General features: G+C 46.7%; 1 protein-coding gene across 1 annotated transcript; it reads left to right on the plus strand.

The window, feature by feature from the left end:
* Positions 1-5,047: 5,047 nt before the first annotated feature.
* LOC119431573 (putative nuclease HARBI1) lies at positions 5,048-6,197 on the plus strand. The gene is made up of 3 exons (XM_037699089.1): positions 5,048-5,404; positions 5,499-5,640; positions 6,070-6,197. The coding sequence occupies exons 1-3, from the start codon at positions 5,048-5,050 to the stop codon at positions 6,195-6,197; spliced, it is 627 nt and encodes a 208-aa protein (XP_037555017.1).
* Positions 6,198-13,007: the final 6,810 nt, after the last annotated feature.

The raw sequence follows: 13,007 nt of genomic DNA on the forward strand, positions 1-13,007 counted from the left end.
GAAAGTATACCAATTTCCCGTAAATTGTGCCTGGCACCCGTTTTGAGGAATTGGAAGTCAGATTCTTAAATGAAGTGCGTTGCTCTTTCAGTTATTGTTTCTGCACACCTTGCAGCAAAATTCTGTAAATAAATATCTCAACTGGAACAGCAATGCATTTTATGGCATGTATGCAGTAAGTGTTTCTGAGAATATATTCTGCGGCAGAATGTTTCCAGCAACCGTATATGGAGTGCTGATTGACCAGCTCTGCCATTAACCCCAAATCGTTATCTACATGCTAATCAGTCAAATATTGATAATATTAGTACTAACCATTATTATGGAAATTCTGTAAACATTGCTAAAAAACTTGCTCAGCAGAAAGCAACATTTCGTCTCAAATTCTCTGTTTAATATTCAAAGAAAGTCTGGATCACAGCGTATAAATCACCTTTGCCGCTTTTATTTCAGTCAAAAAGACAAACATTATCTATCGCATTGCGACGACTGGACGATCGGCCGTTGTCCGTGCAGGTTCTACTTGAAGACCGCTCGTCGGCCCACGAAGCTACGAAGGCACTTTTGTCTTTCTTGAGGGCGACTGGCCTATGTGAATGCCCTTGACTTGCTGGGGCCCTCCATGTGAATGCGCGAGCTCACCGCGTCTTTCCGCCCTCCTTTGTCATCTTTTTATTCCCTCTTTCCCGTCCCCCAGGTCAGGGTAGCCAACAAGACGCATTTCTGGTTAACATCGCTGCCTTCTCTTTTTCCTCCTCCTCCTTGATATTTTACACCGCAGGTCATATACACTGGGCAGCTTGCAGAAATTAGTACAGAAAGCACGATGCATCACAAAAGTTGTATCTTTTGAAATAAGCTGGCACATGCTAGGTAATATAAGATTAATTGTGCAAAACACAGAATAATGGATGAAGTACACAATATGCTGCTTTTGTAGAGGTGAATGCATTGTGTACAGCTTAGACCCACAACATACTTGTTTGCTGCGGACCATGTTGAGAGTTTTCTGCAAACAGTATCATGTCCTGATCACAATATAGCGAAATTTCTAATTTATTTTTTACAAGTGAAAACAGCAACATCTGAAAAGGTAAGACATTTTAGAATCACTACGCACTTCTGCATGCAACACTGCCTGTATCGAAAATATCTTTATGGAGGTATGAGGTGGCAGCACTCACATTCTGGAAATGATGCGAGTAGCAACTGTAAGAAGCTGACACAAAACATTTAGTGAAAATGTGATGATTACTTTATTTACATATACAAAACAAGGTAACTCAAAGTTTTTTCTTCACACGCAAAAATACATTTTACCTTGCTTAGTTTTTTTCTTAATAAGACCTCCGAGCACAGCGCTGCGTGGCAACATGAATTTTTACAGCAGCACCAAGAATGGTGTAAGTAGACAAAATCGTTTAAGGTTCGTCTGCAATACGTACGTTTAAATACTAATATCTATACGTTTTAAACTGTCATAAGGCAGACGATCTCATCCCTGTTGCGAGCACAATCATGTCTGTTTGCTGTCAGTATGTCAGATGCTAATTCTCCTATCTCCTTGCTGAGTAGTGGAGCCTACAAGGACAGAATAGTAATTTTACTATAATATAGTTACTTGCTAGTGTCGCAGTGCAATCAACCGCTATTAACATGGAATCAAAGAGGCATAAATGAACCACTGACCGATAAAAAAGCTACCACAGAGCAAATAATTGAACACGCAGAATTTGAGTATGCTCTTCTGTCTAGGAAATTTCGGCAACAATAAAAATTAAAGACTAAAGAACTGAACGCAAATTAATTCCAAAGTCAGTTCGCACTCCCCTTCAGTACAAAGGACAACACCACAAAAAATGTGACAGTCTAACAGTAAAAACGCAATATCAAGTGATTACAAACTGAATAACTGCAATAAATATTCTTTAAATAAGGACAATTTGCAATTCAGGCACGCCGGAGTGACTCCGGAAATTTGGACCACCTGCGGTTCTTCAACGTGCACCTAAATCTAAGTACACGAGTGTTTTCTCATTTCGCCCCCATTGAAATGCGGCCGCCGTGGCCAGGATTCGATCCCGCGACCTCATGCTCAGCAGCCCAGCACCATAGCCACTGAGCAACCACGGCGGGTGCAATTGACGGCGAAATATACGACACAGACACACACCAGCACATGACGGACACACACCCGCACATAAATAATTGAACAAGAAGCATTTCTTACCTAGGTCACATTTGTTGCTGTCTTCGGCATTCATTACAGCAGTCACAACACAACCAACGCTCACCGCTCTCAGTTAAGCAAACAACTTTTACCATTGGCCATCGTCAATGCGTCTCGTTGTAGCGGCCACACAGCACACCAAACGTGCCCTCGCTCCACAGCGTTATGGCTTCTTTTCAGCGGCTCGCGCACCTTTGGGAGCATTTTTGGTAACTGTACCACGCGTCACGAGCGATTCAGACACACAACACGCTTTGTAAGCGTATGCGACCAAATTGGAGAGCGTCAAAACGTGGTTAAAGCGACGAAACAAAGCGCGACATGACCGTTACGAAAAACTCGCACCGGCGATACTCTTCCCGGCATGCATCTCGAGAGCTGTGCAACGCCGAGGAGATATGACTGCACTCATGTTTGGCTGAAGCTGAAGCGCGTTTGATTACACCACGCATCTTGCGCAAATAAAGATAACAATCCAACTAACATTCTGTCAAAATCTCACAGAACCATATATCAAGATGCTAATATGAGATAATTTAAAAATGTCGCTGTTCATTTGTATTTGTATGTTTCTCCCTGCTCATTGGCCGGCCGCCATTGTGGCCTCTTACCGTGAACGCACGTTCATCTCTCTACGAGACCTTATATGGAGCGGTTGTCGCCCGTTTTCATGTGAATGTAGCAGCGTCCTTTGCGCGTGTTAGTGAGCCGGCAAACGTGGTGCTTGTCTGGCGTTCTCTAATGAAGTCGACCTTTGCTGCAATTTGCTGCAATTCCCTGCCATACGCAAAAAATAAAAGCGCGGCGGCACATACATTGTGTTCCAGTGTATACGTACAGTAAGTCTTATTACAAAGCATCTTTCTCGCCCTACAGAAGAGTTATTCGACCTGCTTGTCGCTTTCATCCTGTCGGTCGTCGGGTTTTCACAGCACTCCAGCGTGCGTCTGCGTGCGCCGTTCAGCGTGCGCCCGCTTTCAGTGGGTGTCGCGTTTCAGGAGAAGATGAAACAAACGCTACTAAAGGGAGCATCGATACACACGGAAATAAAGGAATTATGGGGTACAAATATGTAGTAAATCACCATAATGCATACGTGTTTACTCTTTGGGCAGGTATACAAGTCTATGTTTGATACCACAGCGTAAGTTGCATGTAGTGGTAGCGGGGGCTGTCCACCACAATGAGCCGTAGTAAACATTTATGCCAGAACATGGTTCACCACAGTATTCTCCGATGTATGTTCATTGTTTCTGTGGCTTGGTTTTACATTATAATGGCACGTATGCAGATCATTGACAAATGAATTGCTGCTGTCTGACTTGAGCATGCGCTCGTGCAAGATATAAACTTGTTTTGTACGTTGCAAAATCAAAGATCCCGACTGGTACCAATAAAATCAATCTAGTCCAACCTGCCTCAGTCCCGCGGTCGCACACTATATCGTACAGGTTAGGCCCGGCAGAAAACAACATATCAGGATCGCAATACGACACAATAATCAGTAAACTTCCAATCCAAGCAATATTTCCCCTGAGCCACGAATTACAACTTTGTATAAGCTACAATCTAAAGGTTACAGGACATTTGGCGTTACAGTTACCTTCAAAATAGACGCTTTGACACATGTAACCTCTAGCCGCGACGGAAGTTAACAAAAACTCAGAGATAAAATTTTTTTAACAACCGAGTAACCTATATCTTCCATTCTATAACGCCTTCCCTCTTATTTAATTAATTAGCATAATGTTGGTAATCTTTCGGCTATCTGGTAAACCTGAAGTCTTGAGTCATTGCGTATAAAAGGTGGCGAGCTTCCCTCAATAATAATATTATGATTCCCTCAATCTTTAATTAAATCGACATTGATTCAAAATAAACAATGCTTGCAGCTCCGCTTAGTAAACCGGGCTTGAACTTAAGTGTTTTGGCTTTACTCTCCCTTGATGGTGCCTTCGACACAATATGATGGATTTGACCATGTGTGTATTTTCATTCAAGCTACAAAACGTTTATCATGCTAATTCCTACTTTCGTGAATATCCCTACTTTAACGCTTCTGAATTCTTTTCATTCTATGTTGTTCAACATATCTTCTTTTTATTTCTTTTAAATGAAATGATCCATCCATCTAGGTCCGTATTAAGAAAATATTGTTTGCCAGAGAACATTCCAGCTAATCCTGATCTGTAGGCTTACTTGGCGGGCACGGGGCTCCGGCTCTCCCTGTCCTTTTGTCCAAACTCCTTTTGTATCGACCGACCAGGAGGGGGCGCATTCTCAAGGGGCAGGTCTCTCTCGGAAAGGTAGACATCTCGATTCGCATGGCCATAGAGCAGGTCATTCCCAAGGTGGAGGTCGTCCGCGTACTCGGTATACTCATCGAGGCAACTGGTAGAAACGGACAGACGATCACTCGTATCGCCACCAAAACTGACAACATGGGGTGCTATTTCGTAGCAATTCTATTACTTTCGCCTATGCCTTTTGATGTCATCACCCGGCTGCCATTGGTCGAAAATGACCGGGCCGCACCCATGTTGTCTGTCAATCATGCGACGTCGGGTACACGCAGAAACCCGCTACGTCAAAATGGCGTTGACGTACTTAGTATGCGGAACAAAAGTCACAGTTTTTTAGCACCGCCGAACGTAGGGTCGTTTCAGAACGCATAAAAAATGGCTGCCCCCTGCGGTGGCTCTTCGCCGTCGCCGACGCGGACATGGAGAGCCACACGACGCGTTTGACATGCCAGATGACCATTTTTGACGGCATTTTCCTCTCTCGAAGGAAACGGTGCGGTTGTTGTGCGAGGAAATGGCGGGGGAACTAGAAGCGGAGCGAGCGACGGGACTGTCGGTGGAGCGGAAGTTGTGCGCGCTGCGCTTCTTTGCCACCGGGAGCAAGCGCCGTAGGGAGCAAGGAGACGATCGGGTGTCGCAGTCGACCGGGAGCGAGTGCGTGCGACGCGTGGCCGAGGCTGTCGTAAACTCAGGGGTCCGCAACAAGTGTGACCATTTTCCGAAGACGTCCGAAGAAAAGGCCGCCGTGAAGGAGGGTTTCCTTCGGCGCGGCGCTATTCCCGGCGTGATCGGATGCACGGACGGTAGCCTCATTGCCATTATCGCACCCAAGGGTGATCGCAAGGGCTACTACGCCGAAAACTTCATGTTCGTAAGTATGCGTCATTTTCTCTAGTGCTGCTTATTCTTTTGGCAGTTGTGTTGCACTTGTCAACGCGGACTTTATCCGCTCAAATTTTGCGCAGATCTGCGACGCGGACATGAGGATCCTAACCGTGTATCCCATGCGACCGGGGTCGGATCACGACTCATTCGTCAGGCGGACGACATGGCTGCGCCGGCGGTTCCAGGCGGGGCGCATCGCGAATCCCGGTGTGTACCTCATCGGTAAGACAGAACATTTTTTGTTGCAATCACGCTTCATTAGCGAATAGAACGCCATGCCCTCCCCAACACAAACTTATAACTAAATAACATGCACACGAGTAAGTGCCTGCCTAAGTAGAAAAAATGAAACCAATTAGTACTAGCACTGACAATTTTAAAAGTGTTAAGTTACAAGCATGCTACCAAGTACCTGCCAGGAGCAGAAGAAAGCAACACGTGTTCAGTGCTACTACTGTATCATTGGTAACACCAGTAAGTGTCGATTTCTTCAGCTTCAGTGGGGCACCGAGTAGTACGCTTGTAATTTGGTTAACAGTTTGTGGCGGGGTGGACATGCCCAACTCGTGCTCTTACTTGGGAGTCACGACAGTGTGAGGTCTGCTACGTATGAACCCTACCTTTGTTTAATGATGCTGTAACTTTCCTCAGTTGTCAACTTGCCTCTCGTCAAAGCAGTACTCAGTGCACCATTTCCATTTTCATGCAAGTGGCAGCGGCTACCCCTTGGATCCGTGGCTCCTGACCCCAGTTCCCGGCCATCCTCAGATACGAAATAATTGCATTGTGCATTTAATGCGGTGAAATTGTTGACAGAACTTTTTCCATACTCAGTTGTAGTAGATGTCTACGTAATGCAAAGCATTCACGATTTGTAGAGAAATGTAAAAGTTGTGCGATCGAGGGTTATGTAGACCTTACATTTATAATAAGTAAAACAGACTATATAGTGGTGACATATAAGATTGAAAGCAAACTAAAATAAAGTGGCTTCTAAAAGTGCGTTTGACATGGTTTGCTTGCTGCTGCTTTCGTCATGTAGATTCCCTATGTGCCATGGATGTAGCGTGCAGTTTTGCTTTGTAACCTTATTTCTTACTGGTATCCCTGACAGTTCTCCGCTCACCTTATGCAATGAAGGACATTAGCGTTCGTCTCCTCGCTTTCTACTCGGGCAGTGAAGCTCACAAAAGCCAAAATGCACAGTGCACATCACACCTTCTGCTCCATCGAACGTGCTGTTACACGCACACCTTCTAGGTCCTGCACCATTTTCTCTCGCAACAACCGCAAAATATCCTCCTAGTGACGAAAATGCTGTCAACTGGTCATCCAACTTGTCAAGCGGTGTGGCTCCCGTGAAGTGTGCTCATGTAGATTTGAGCAAAGTGTCCTCACTTGTAAATAGTAGAGTCAATAATTTAAATGTTACACAGTAATATTTTTATGGTGCAAGCTAGCACTGCAAATGAAGCAGTGACATGTAAATAAAAGCATTAAACAAACCTGCAACTTTCATTATTCTTCAACCTACCGCATTTTTTTAAGGTAAAACGTGTTTATGCACACATCACATGCAATAGCAATTACATTAAAGAACCGTGAAAATCATCAAGCTGCAGTAGTAGAGACATGCAGCATATATCACATCACCTTGTATAAATATCACATCCCCTTGCACTTGCATCTAAAATATCACAAGTAACGGCACGCATTGTTTCAGAAAACTATTGTGCAATCCATAGTTACACAGAAATAGCACCCAGTTTAAACTGTACCAGAAAAGAATGTACAGGTGCATAAATTATCATGCACCAACAGAACCATATTTATCACAGCCAGATGTGTAAGCACATCACCACATGTGAAAGGAACATGCTGTCGTGGAGTTACAGACAAAAAAAATGTCGTACTTTTATATTCACAAATATACAAATGAAATGAAGGAGCATAGGCAAGGAATTTTCATCACATTTTTGTGTGTGTGTTTGTTCATAGATTGCTTTCAATGTTATATTGAGGTCCGAATTCTCCCGCTCTCGAGAATTGATTGCCACTATTTGGTAAGACAGGATGAAATTGTGGTGTGGCCTCATGCGCACAATGGCATGACAGCAATCAGGCGCCTGGAAATTTCAATGCCACAGTCAGAATGCTCGCACCACCAGACTTACTGGCACTTGTGCAGGTGAGCCTGATGGTGTGGACACGCCTATTGCTGCAGTATCAATTCAAGCACAAATCATGCTGCTTCTGCTATGCTATTCGTGGTTGCATTAAAGGATGACATAAGCAATTGTTTGTTGCAAACCAGCAGTAGTCTGACTTCATATCATCATTACTACATCAGCGAATTTTTTAAAGCGATTAAAAAATGCAATGAAAAATTACTTGCCTATGCGTCTTTACATTTAATGAGGGGCCTGAAATGGGTGAGGGGCTTGGCTCGCACCATGAGCAAGTGCAGCCAGCAACAGCTGCAGGAGGTGTTGATTCGTCCCCTGAGACCGCCGCTCCTGCTCGAGGCACTGTTGCTGTATGTCCCACAGGCTGCGCACTTCCTCTGTCAGCTGCAGCAGGCCCGCCATCTGTGCCTTATGGTGCTGTTGCCAAGAAAATAAATTCAAATTTACTTACAGAAGCTCAGCAAGAAGGTCTTGGTATGTTGTTGTATTGGTCCACATTCTCAGGCTTTGGAGTTACTGCAATAACGCTATTGTCACTCTATATTGAGACACCGAAAATATATTTCTGGCCCATCAAAATTCTGCCATCCCATTTCATTAAAATGCATTACATGGCTACATGAACTTAACTTTCTTCTTTTAGCCACATATGTGCCTAGATATTGCCAGTTATATCCTGCAAATGTGTACAAGAAATGATCATCACAGCACTATATGTAAATTTTACACTTGTTCACTGATCGGTACAATTAATACAGAGTTCAGCGCATGCTGGCCCAGTGACTTCGCCAGCGGCTTGTCTTTACCGCTGTTCATTCAGAAGGCCACTATCTCCTCCCACAGCTCGTTTTTTCGAGCAGCACTCACACGTGGCGAGAACTTAGTAGAAGCAGGTATGGATGTTGCTCGATAAACAGAATAGCGTCCTGTTCCTACGACACGCATGGGCCTCTCGCCGACATTTTGAAGCCTTTCTAAAAACGAGAATTTCAGCCCGACCACAACACAATAAGGCAAACATTTTGTCTAAACTTATCGCCTGCATAAAACACTCACTTCGATTTGATGACTGTTTTACCTTTTTATACCATTATTATAAAAAAAACTTAATGTCGCTACTCACATTTACCGTTCTAGCAGCTTCTTTCTCGGAGCGGAACCGTCAGTGCAGGGGCGCCTGACCGAGGAAGGGTGACCGTCGCTGCGATCACTTTGACGAAGCGATTGCTCTGTTGTGGCGGTGCCCTACAGAAAGGTGCTCGGTGCCTTGACAGTTCTCTATCCACTATGTTCCAAATTTTTTCCTCCAATGAATAATTCTTGTTGGTTCTTCCTAAAAAAAGAAAGGATCACACGTCATTCAATACATGCAGCGAAAACCACACAACAATGCAAGCACTACAGGAGTATATTTACTCACCTCTTTCTTCTATCTCACGTTTCCCGGAAGCCGCGTCTGAATTTCTTCTCAGACGAAAGTACACAGTCGTAGGCCGAAATCACTTGTGGAATATTACGGACTAGCGTAAACGCTCAGTGATGCGACAGTCAGCTGCTCGGCTCCAACAGAGACCGCCATTTTTCGTGAGCTCAAAGGCATGGATTGGAGGTACATTCGACAAATATGTGGCTGCGCCTTCAAAAATAGGAGCACTTGCGTTTGATTTTCTTTATGCAACGGCTGCTTTCACGTTGTAAGGTAATAAAACAAATTTGCTTTACGAAGAATGGACGTGCGCTTTTATGAAATGTCTTTTCACAAAACAAATTTGCTATACAGTCCCGGAAAAAAAAAACCATGAAAGAAACATCCGCCCAACGTAGCGAGCTGTTGATTGGACTATTCAAAAAACGTCGTGCATACGTATACACCATTTGCAAAAGCGGTGACGTCACGTGAAAAGGCATTGTGACTTTGAAAGTCATTTCTACAAAATAGCACCCATGGTCAGGCTCATCACTAGGGTCTTCAACAGCCGCGGAGGGTTATGGGAAGACAACCTCCTCAGGTTGTGCCACGCCTTCCTAATGAGCCACATCACGTACGTGGACACCGCGCATCGCTGCCACGGATACGAGAGGGCAAAGCTCGAGGCGCAGATGCGCGAGAGCATGAAAAAGGTGATTGGCATCCCCATGGGCACCAGCACAGAGAAGCTCATGCAGCTGGGAGTCCACGACACTCTCGACGAGGTTGCCGAGGCGCAGCATACGGCCCAGGTCGTCAGGCTTTCTTCCTCGCCTGCGGGGAGGCGGATCCTGGAGGCGTTGGGCTGCGGTCCCACTGCCGTCAGGGAGTGGCGGTGTGCGCTCGACGCGGGGACGCGGGAGGCCGTTACGGTCTCGGCGTTCCCGCGCAACGTGCACCCGCAACACAATGTAGGCAGACACAGGGCCAGGGTGGCCGCACTTCTCGGATCCGTCGCTGGAGATCCACGATCGGTAGCGTTCGTCGACGCCGCCCAATACGATTTGTCCGACCCATTCGTGGCGGCCGTGGTAGATCACAGGGACAACCTCCTGAACGCCGCGTTGGTGCGGGGCTCGTCCCTGGCACTGGTGGAACAGGTCGCGGTGGCCCTCGTCCTCCGGGACGGGAGCAGGCCGCAGATGTACACGAATTCTCAGGCGGCGGTCAGGGCGTTCGCCACGGGTTCGGTCACGAGAGAGGCGGCCGCCCTGCTTTGCGGCAGAATCATCGCCCCCCACGTCATCAATTGGCTCGCGGCCCACATGGGGCCTCGGGTCTCCATCGTCGTTCCCAACGCCAACGAGCTGGCCCTTGCCCGCGCGCGGAAACTCACCCACCGCACCGGAGAAACGCCGCTTGAGGGCGCGGACACGGGGCTCCACAAGGACTCGCTCCACACATTCAACGGAATTACAAAGCACTATCAGCTCGGCAGGAGGGTCTATACCCCGCTCCACGCGAAGCTCTCCAGGCCTCAGTCTTCCACCCTTCGCATGCTGCAGACCGGGTCCTATCCCAGCCTAGCCAAGGTCCGCAGGTAAGCGGACTCTTTCGAGCCCGATTGTCCGGATTTAGGCGATCCCTTCTGCACTTTAGAACACATGCTCTGGCGGTGTCCCTCGTTGCGGGGCCACGATCAACTCACCACGGAAGAAGAGTAGGCGGAGGCGCTCAAGAGCTCCGGCCTCGCCGCTTAGCTACGGGTCGTCCAGAGGGCCTGCGACGCGGCGGTCGGCACGGCCAGCTCGTCCCGACGTGGGAGCGGCCCGCGGCAACTCCTCCCCCGTAAGGGGGTCACGGAGTCACTCCTCAGGACCTAAATAAAGTTCATTGTCTGCCTGTTTGTCTGCCTGATCTGTACATACCTGTACAGATCAGGAATGGCTGTACTTGTATGTACAGTACACTCAAAGCGAAGGCCGCCGGCCAGTGGCAAAAATCACTTAAAACAAAAAGCTTCGTGAATTTTGTCCCTGGTATACAAAATAGTCTTTCGTCCCCTCTTTTATCTTTTCCAGATCTTCATTATTTCCTGAACTTATTATCTGTGATTACAAACACCTGATTTGCGACCCAACCACATTGTGGATACGGGTCCTGTTTTCAAGGTTCATTATAATAGCTTGCAGTGCTGACGTGTCCTCGGAGTGGTGCGGTTGCATCACCGACGGTTCTCGGGGGCCATCGACTGGTGGAAGCTTCAGCTCCTGGGCCACGGCTACGTTGTCATGGCATTGCGCAATGGTCTCTGGTAGCCGTGAAGTTCCGCGCGTCATTTTCCATCTATGCCAAGTGCCAAGGAGGCTGACGCCTAGGCCACAGTAGGACTATACCGACCGCTTCGTACCCCACATCGGGCCGACTTGCGCTACTACCACTGACGGTTAGAATATTTGTTAGAATATTTCGGCGTTTTAATTTTTATTATTTGGGCGTGTTGTCAGCGTAAATGTTTTGTCGGGTAGGTATATATAGATTGTTTAATACTCCTATGTTCTTTGTCATTACTTGTTTTATTTTATGAATGTTTTATTGTGATATAAACTATATTTACACTCCAGGCACATTTCTGGCATCGCCGTCGGCGTGATGTTCCATATAAAGTCCGAGGGCGATAGCATCGGCGCCGCGCGCCGTATACTGTATGTGCGCGTGAAAGCATGCGAGGGGGAGCCGACGATGGTGGCTCAGTCTCGTGCGCGCAAGGGAGGAAAGCGGAACGGGACACCGCCTTCTTCCGTCGTGCGCAAGGCACTAGGGAGAAGGGAGGGAAGAAGGGGAGGGGGCTTCTACTCCGGCGGCAGCTGCGTATGGCGCAGCCGCGCCGAGTGCGCCGTGTGCGACACAGTGCGCGGAGTGCTGATAGCTTCGTGTGCCTTGTGTTCTCGCCGCTTAGTTCGTGTTGAAGCGAGAGGCAGCCCGAAGGTCTATTCGCTCGCTGCTGTTGCTGCACTTTTTCACTCCAGTGTCTTAACAGCGAGTGTGGGCGGTCATCGAGTGAGATTTGTTCATGTTTGATTGTGCGCACGGGACACCATACTTCTTAATTTAGTTAGTAAGCGAATGTTTACAAGTTTGTACAGCCGATCAGACTACTATCCTTAGGTCGTATAGCTGTCTACTAGTTTGCTATCGCAATTGATGCTTCGAGTTTCGGGCGAAACTGCCACTTTTTTATATCATTGCCCCTTTTTCTCCTGCCTGTACGTGCAGCTCTGAAATTCGTCACACAACTCCTTTTATGGAAATTACCTGAACATGCTGAATGGTTATATTTCTCTTTCTTACCTCAAACGCGCACCCTGTCACTGTCTCCGAACAGTCTCCGCAGTCGTGTGAATGGGTATGTGGGCAAACAGGGGTGCATTTGCGTCGGCGATTAAACAATCCCGGTAAATATGTTGTAGCATGAACTTTTGTTTGAGCTTTGGTCCGACGTCCTGGTATAAGTATTATGGCGCGAAATGCAAAGACAAAGAAACACAGATGGAGAGGACGGGCGCCACGTGCTGTCGATGCGTGTTTCTTTATAATAATTTTTTTCGCGCCATAATAGTTATACCAAAAGGCAAAACAATGTCATGGTAGCCCGTCAGCCTGAAATTTGCTGCGCAGGCTCATGTGAACACTAGCGGACCGTGCCCGAGTGAGCGTTAAGTTGATATTACTTAACGGGTAGGTAGACTTCGTCTAGCCGCTATAGGCCAACGTTTAGATTTTCAAGGTTCTTTATAGAACCTTGATTCTATAAATGTTGCTATATATAGGCAAAGTGCATGTAACATCGAAGCAAGAACTCGAGTACAATAAACACACTGCACAGACCAGCGCTATGTCTTGTCTTCGTCTTCTCGCGCTATGAAATTTACTTCTTTGTTATCGAACAACTTGTCCAAGAAAATATATTGCATGTAATATGTTCTTGTCAGTCC

This window comes from Dermacentor silvarum, chromosome 1, assembly GCF_013339745.2.
Source record: "Dermacentor silvarum isolate Dsil-2018 chromosome 1, BIME_Dsil_1.4, whole genome shotgun sequence".
NCBI classification, from domain to species: Eukaryota; Metazoa; Arthropoda; class Arachnida; order Ixodida; family Ixodidae; genus Dermacentor; species Dermacentor silvarum.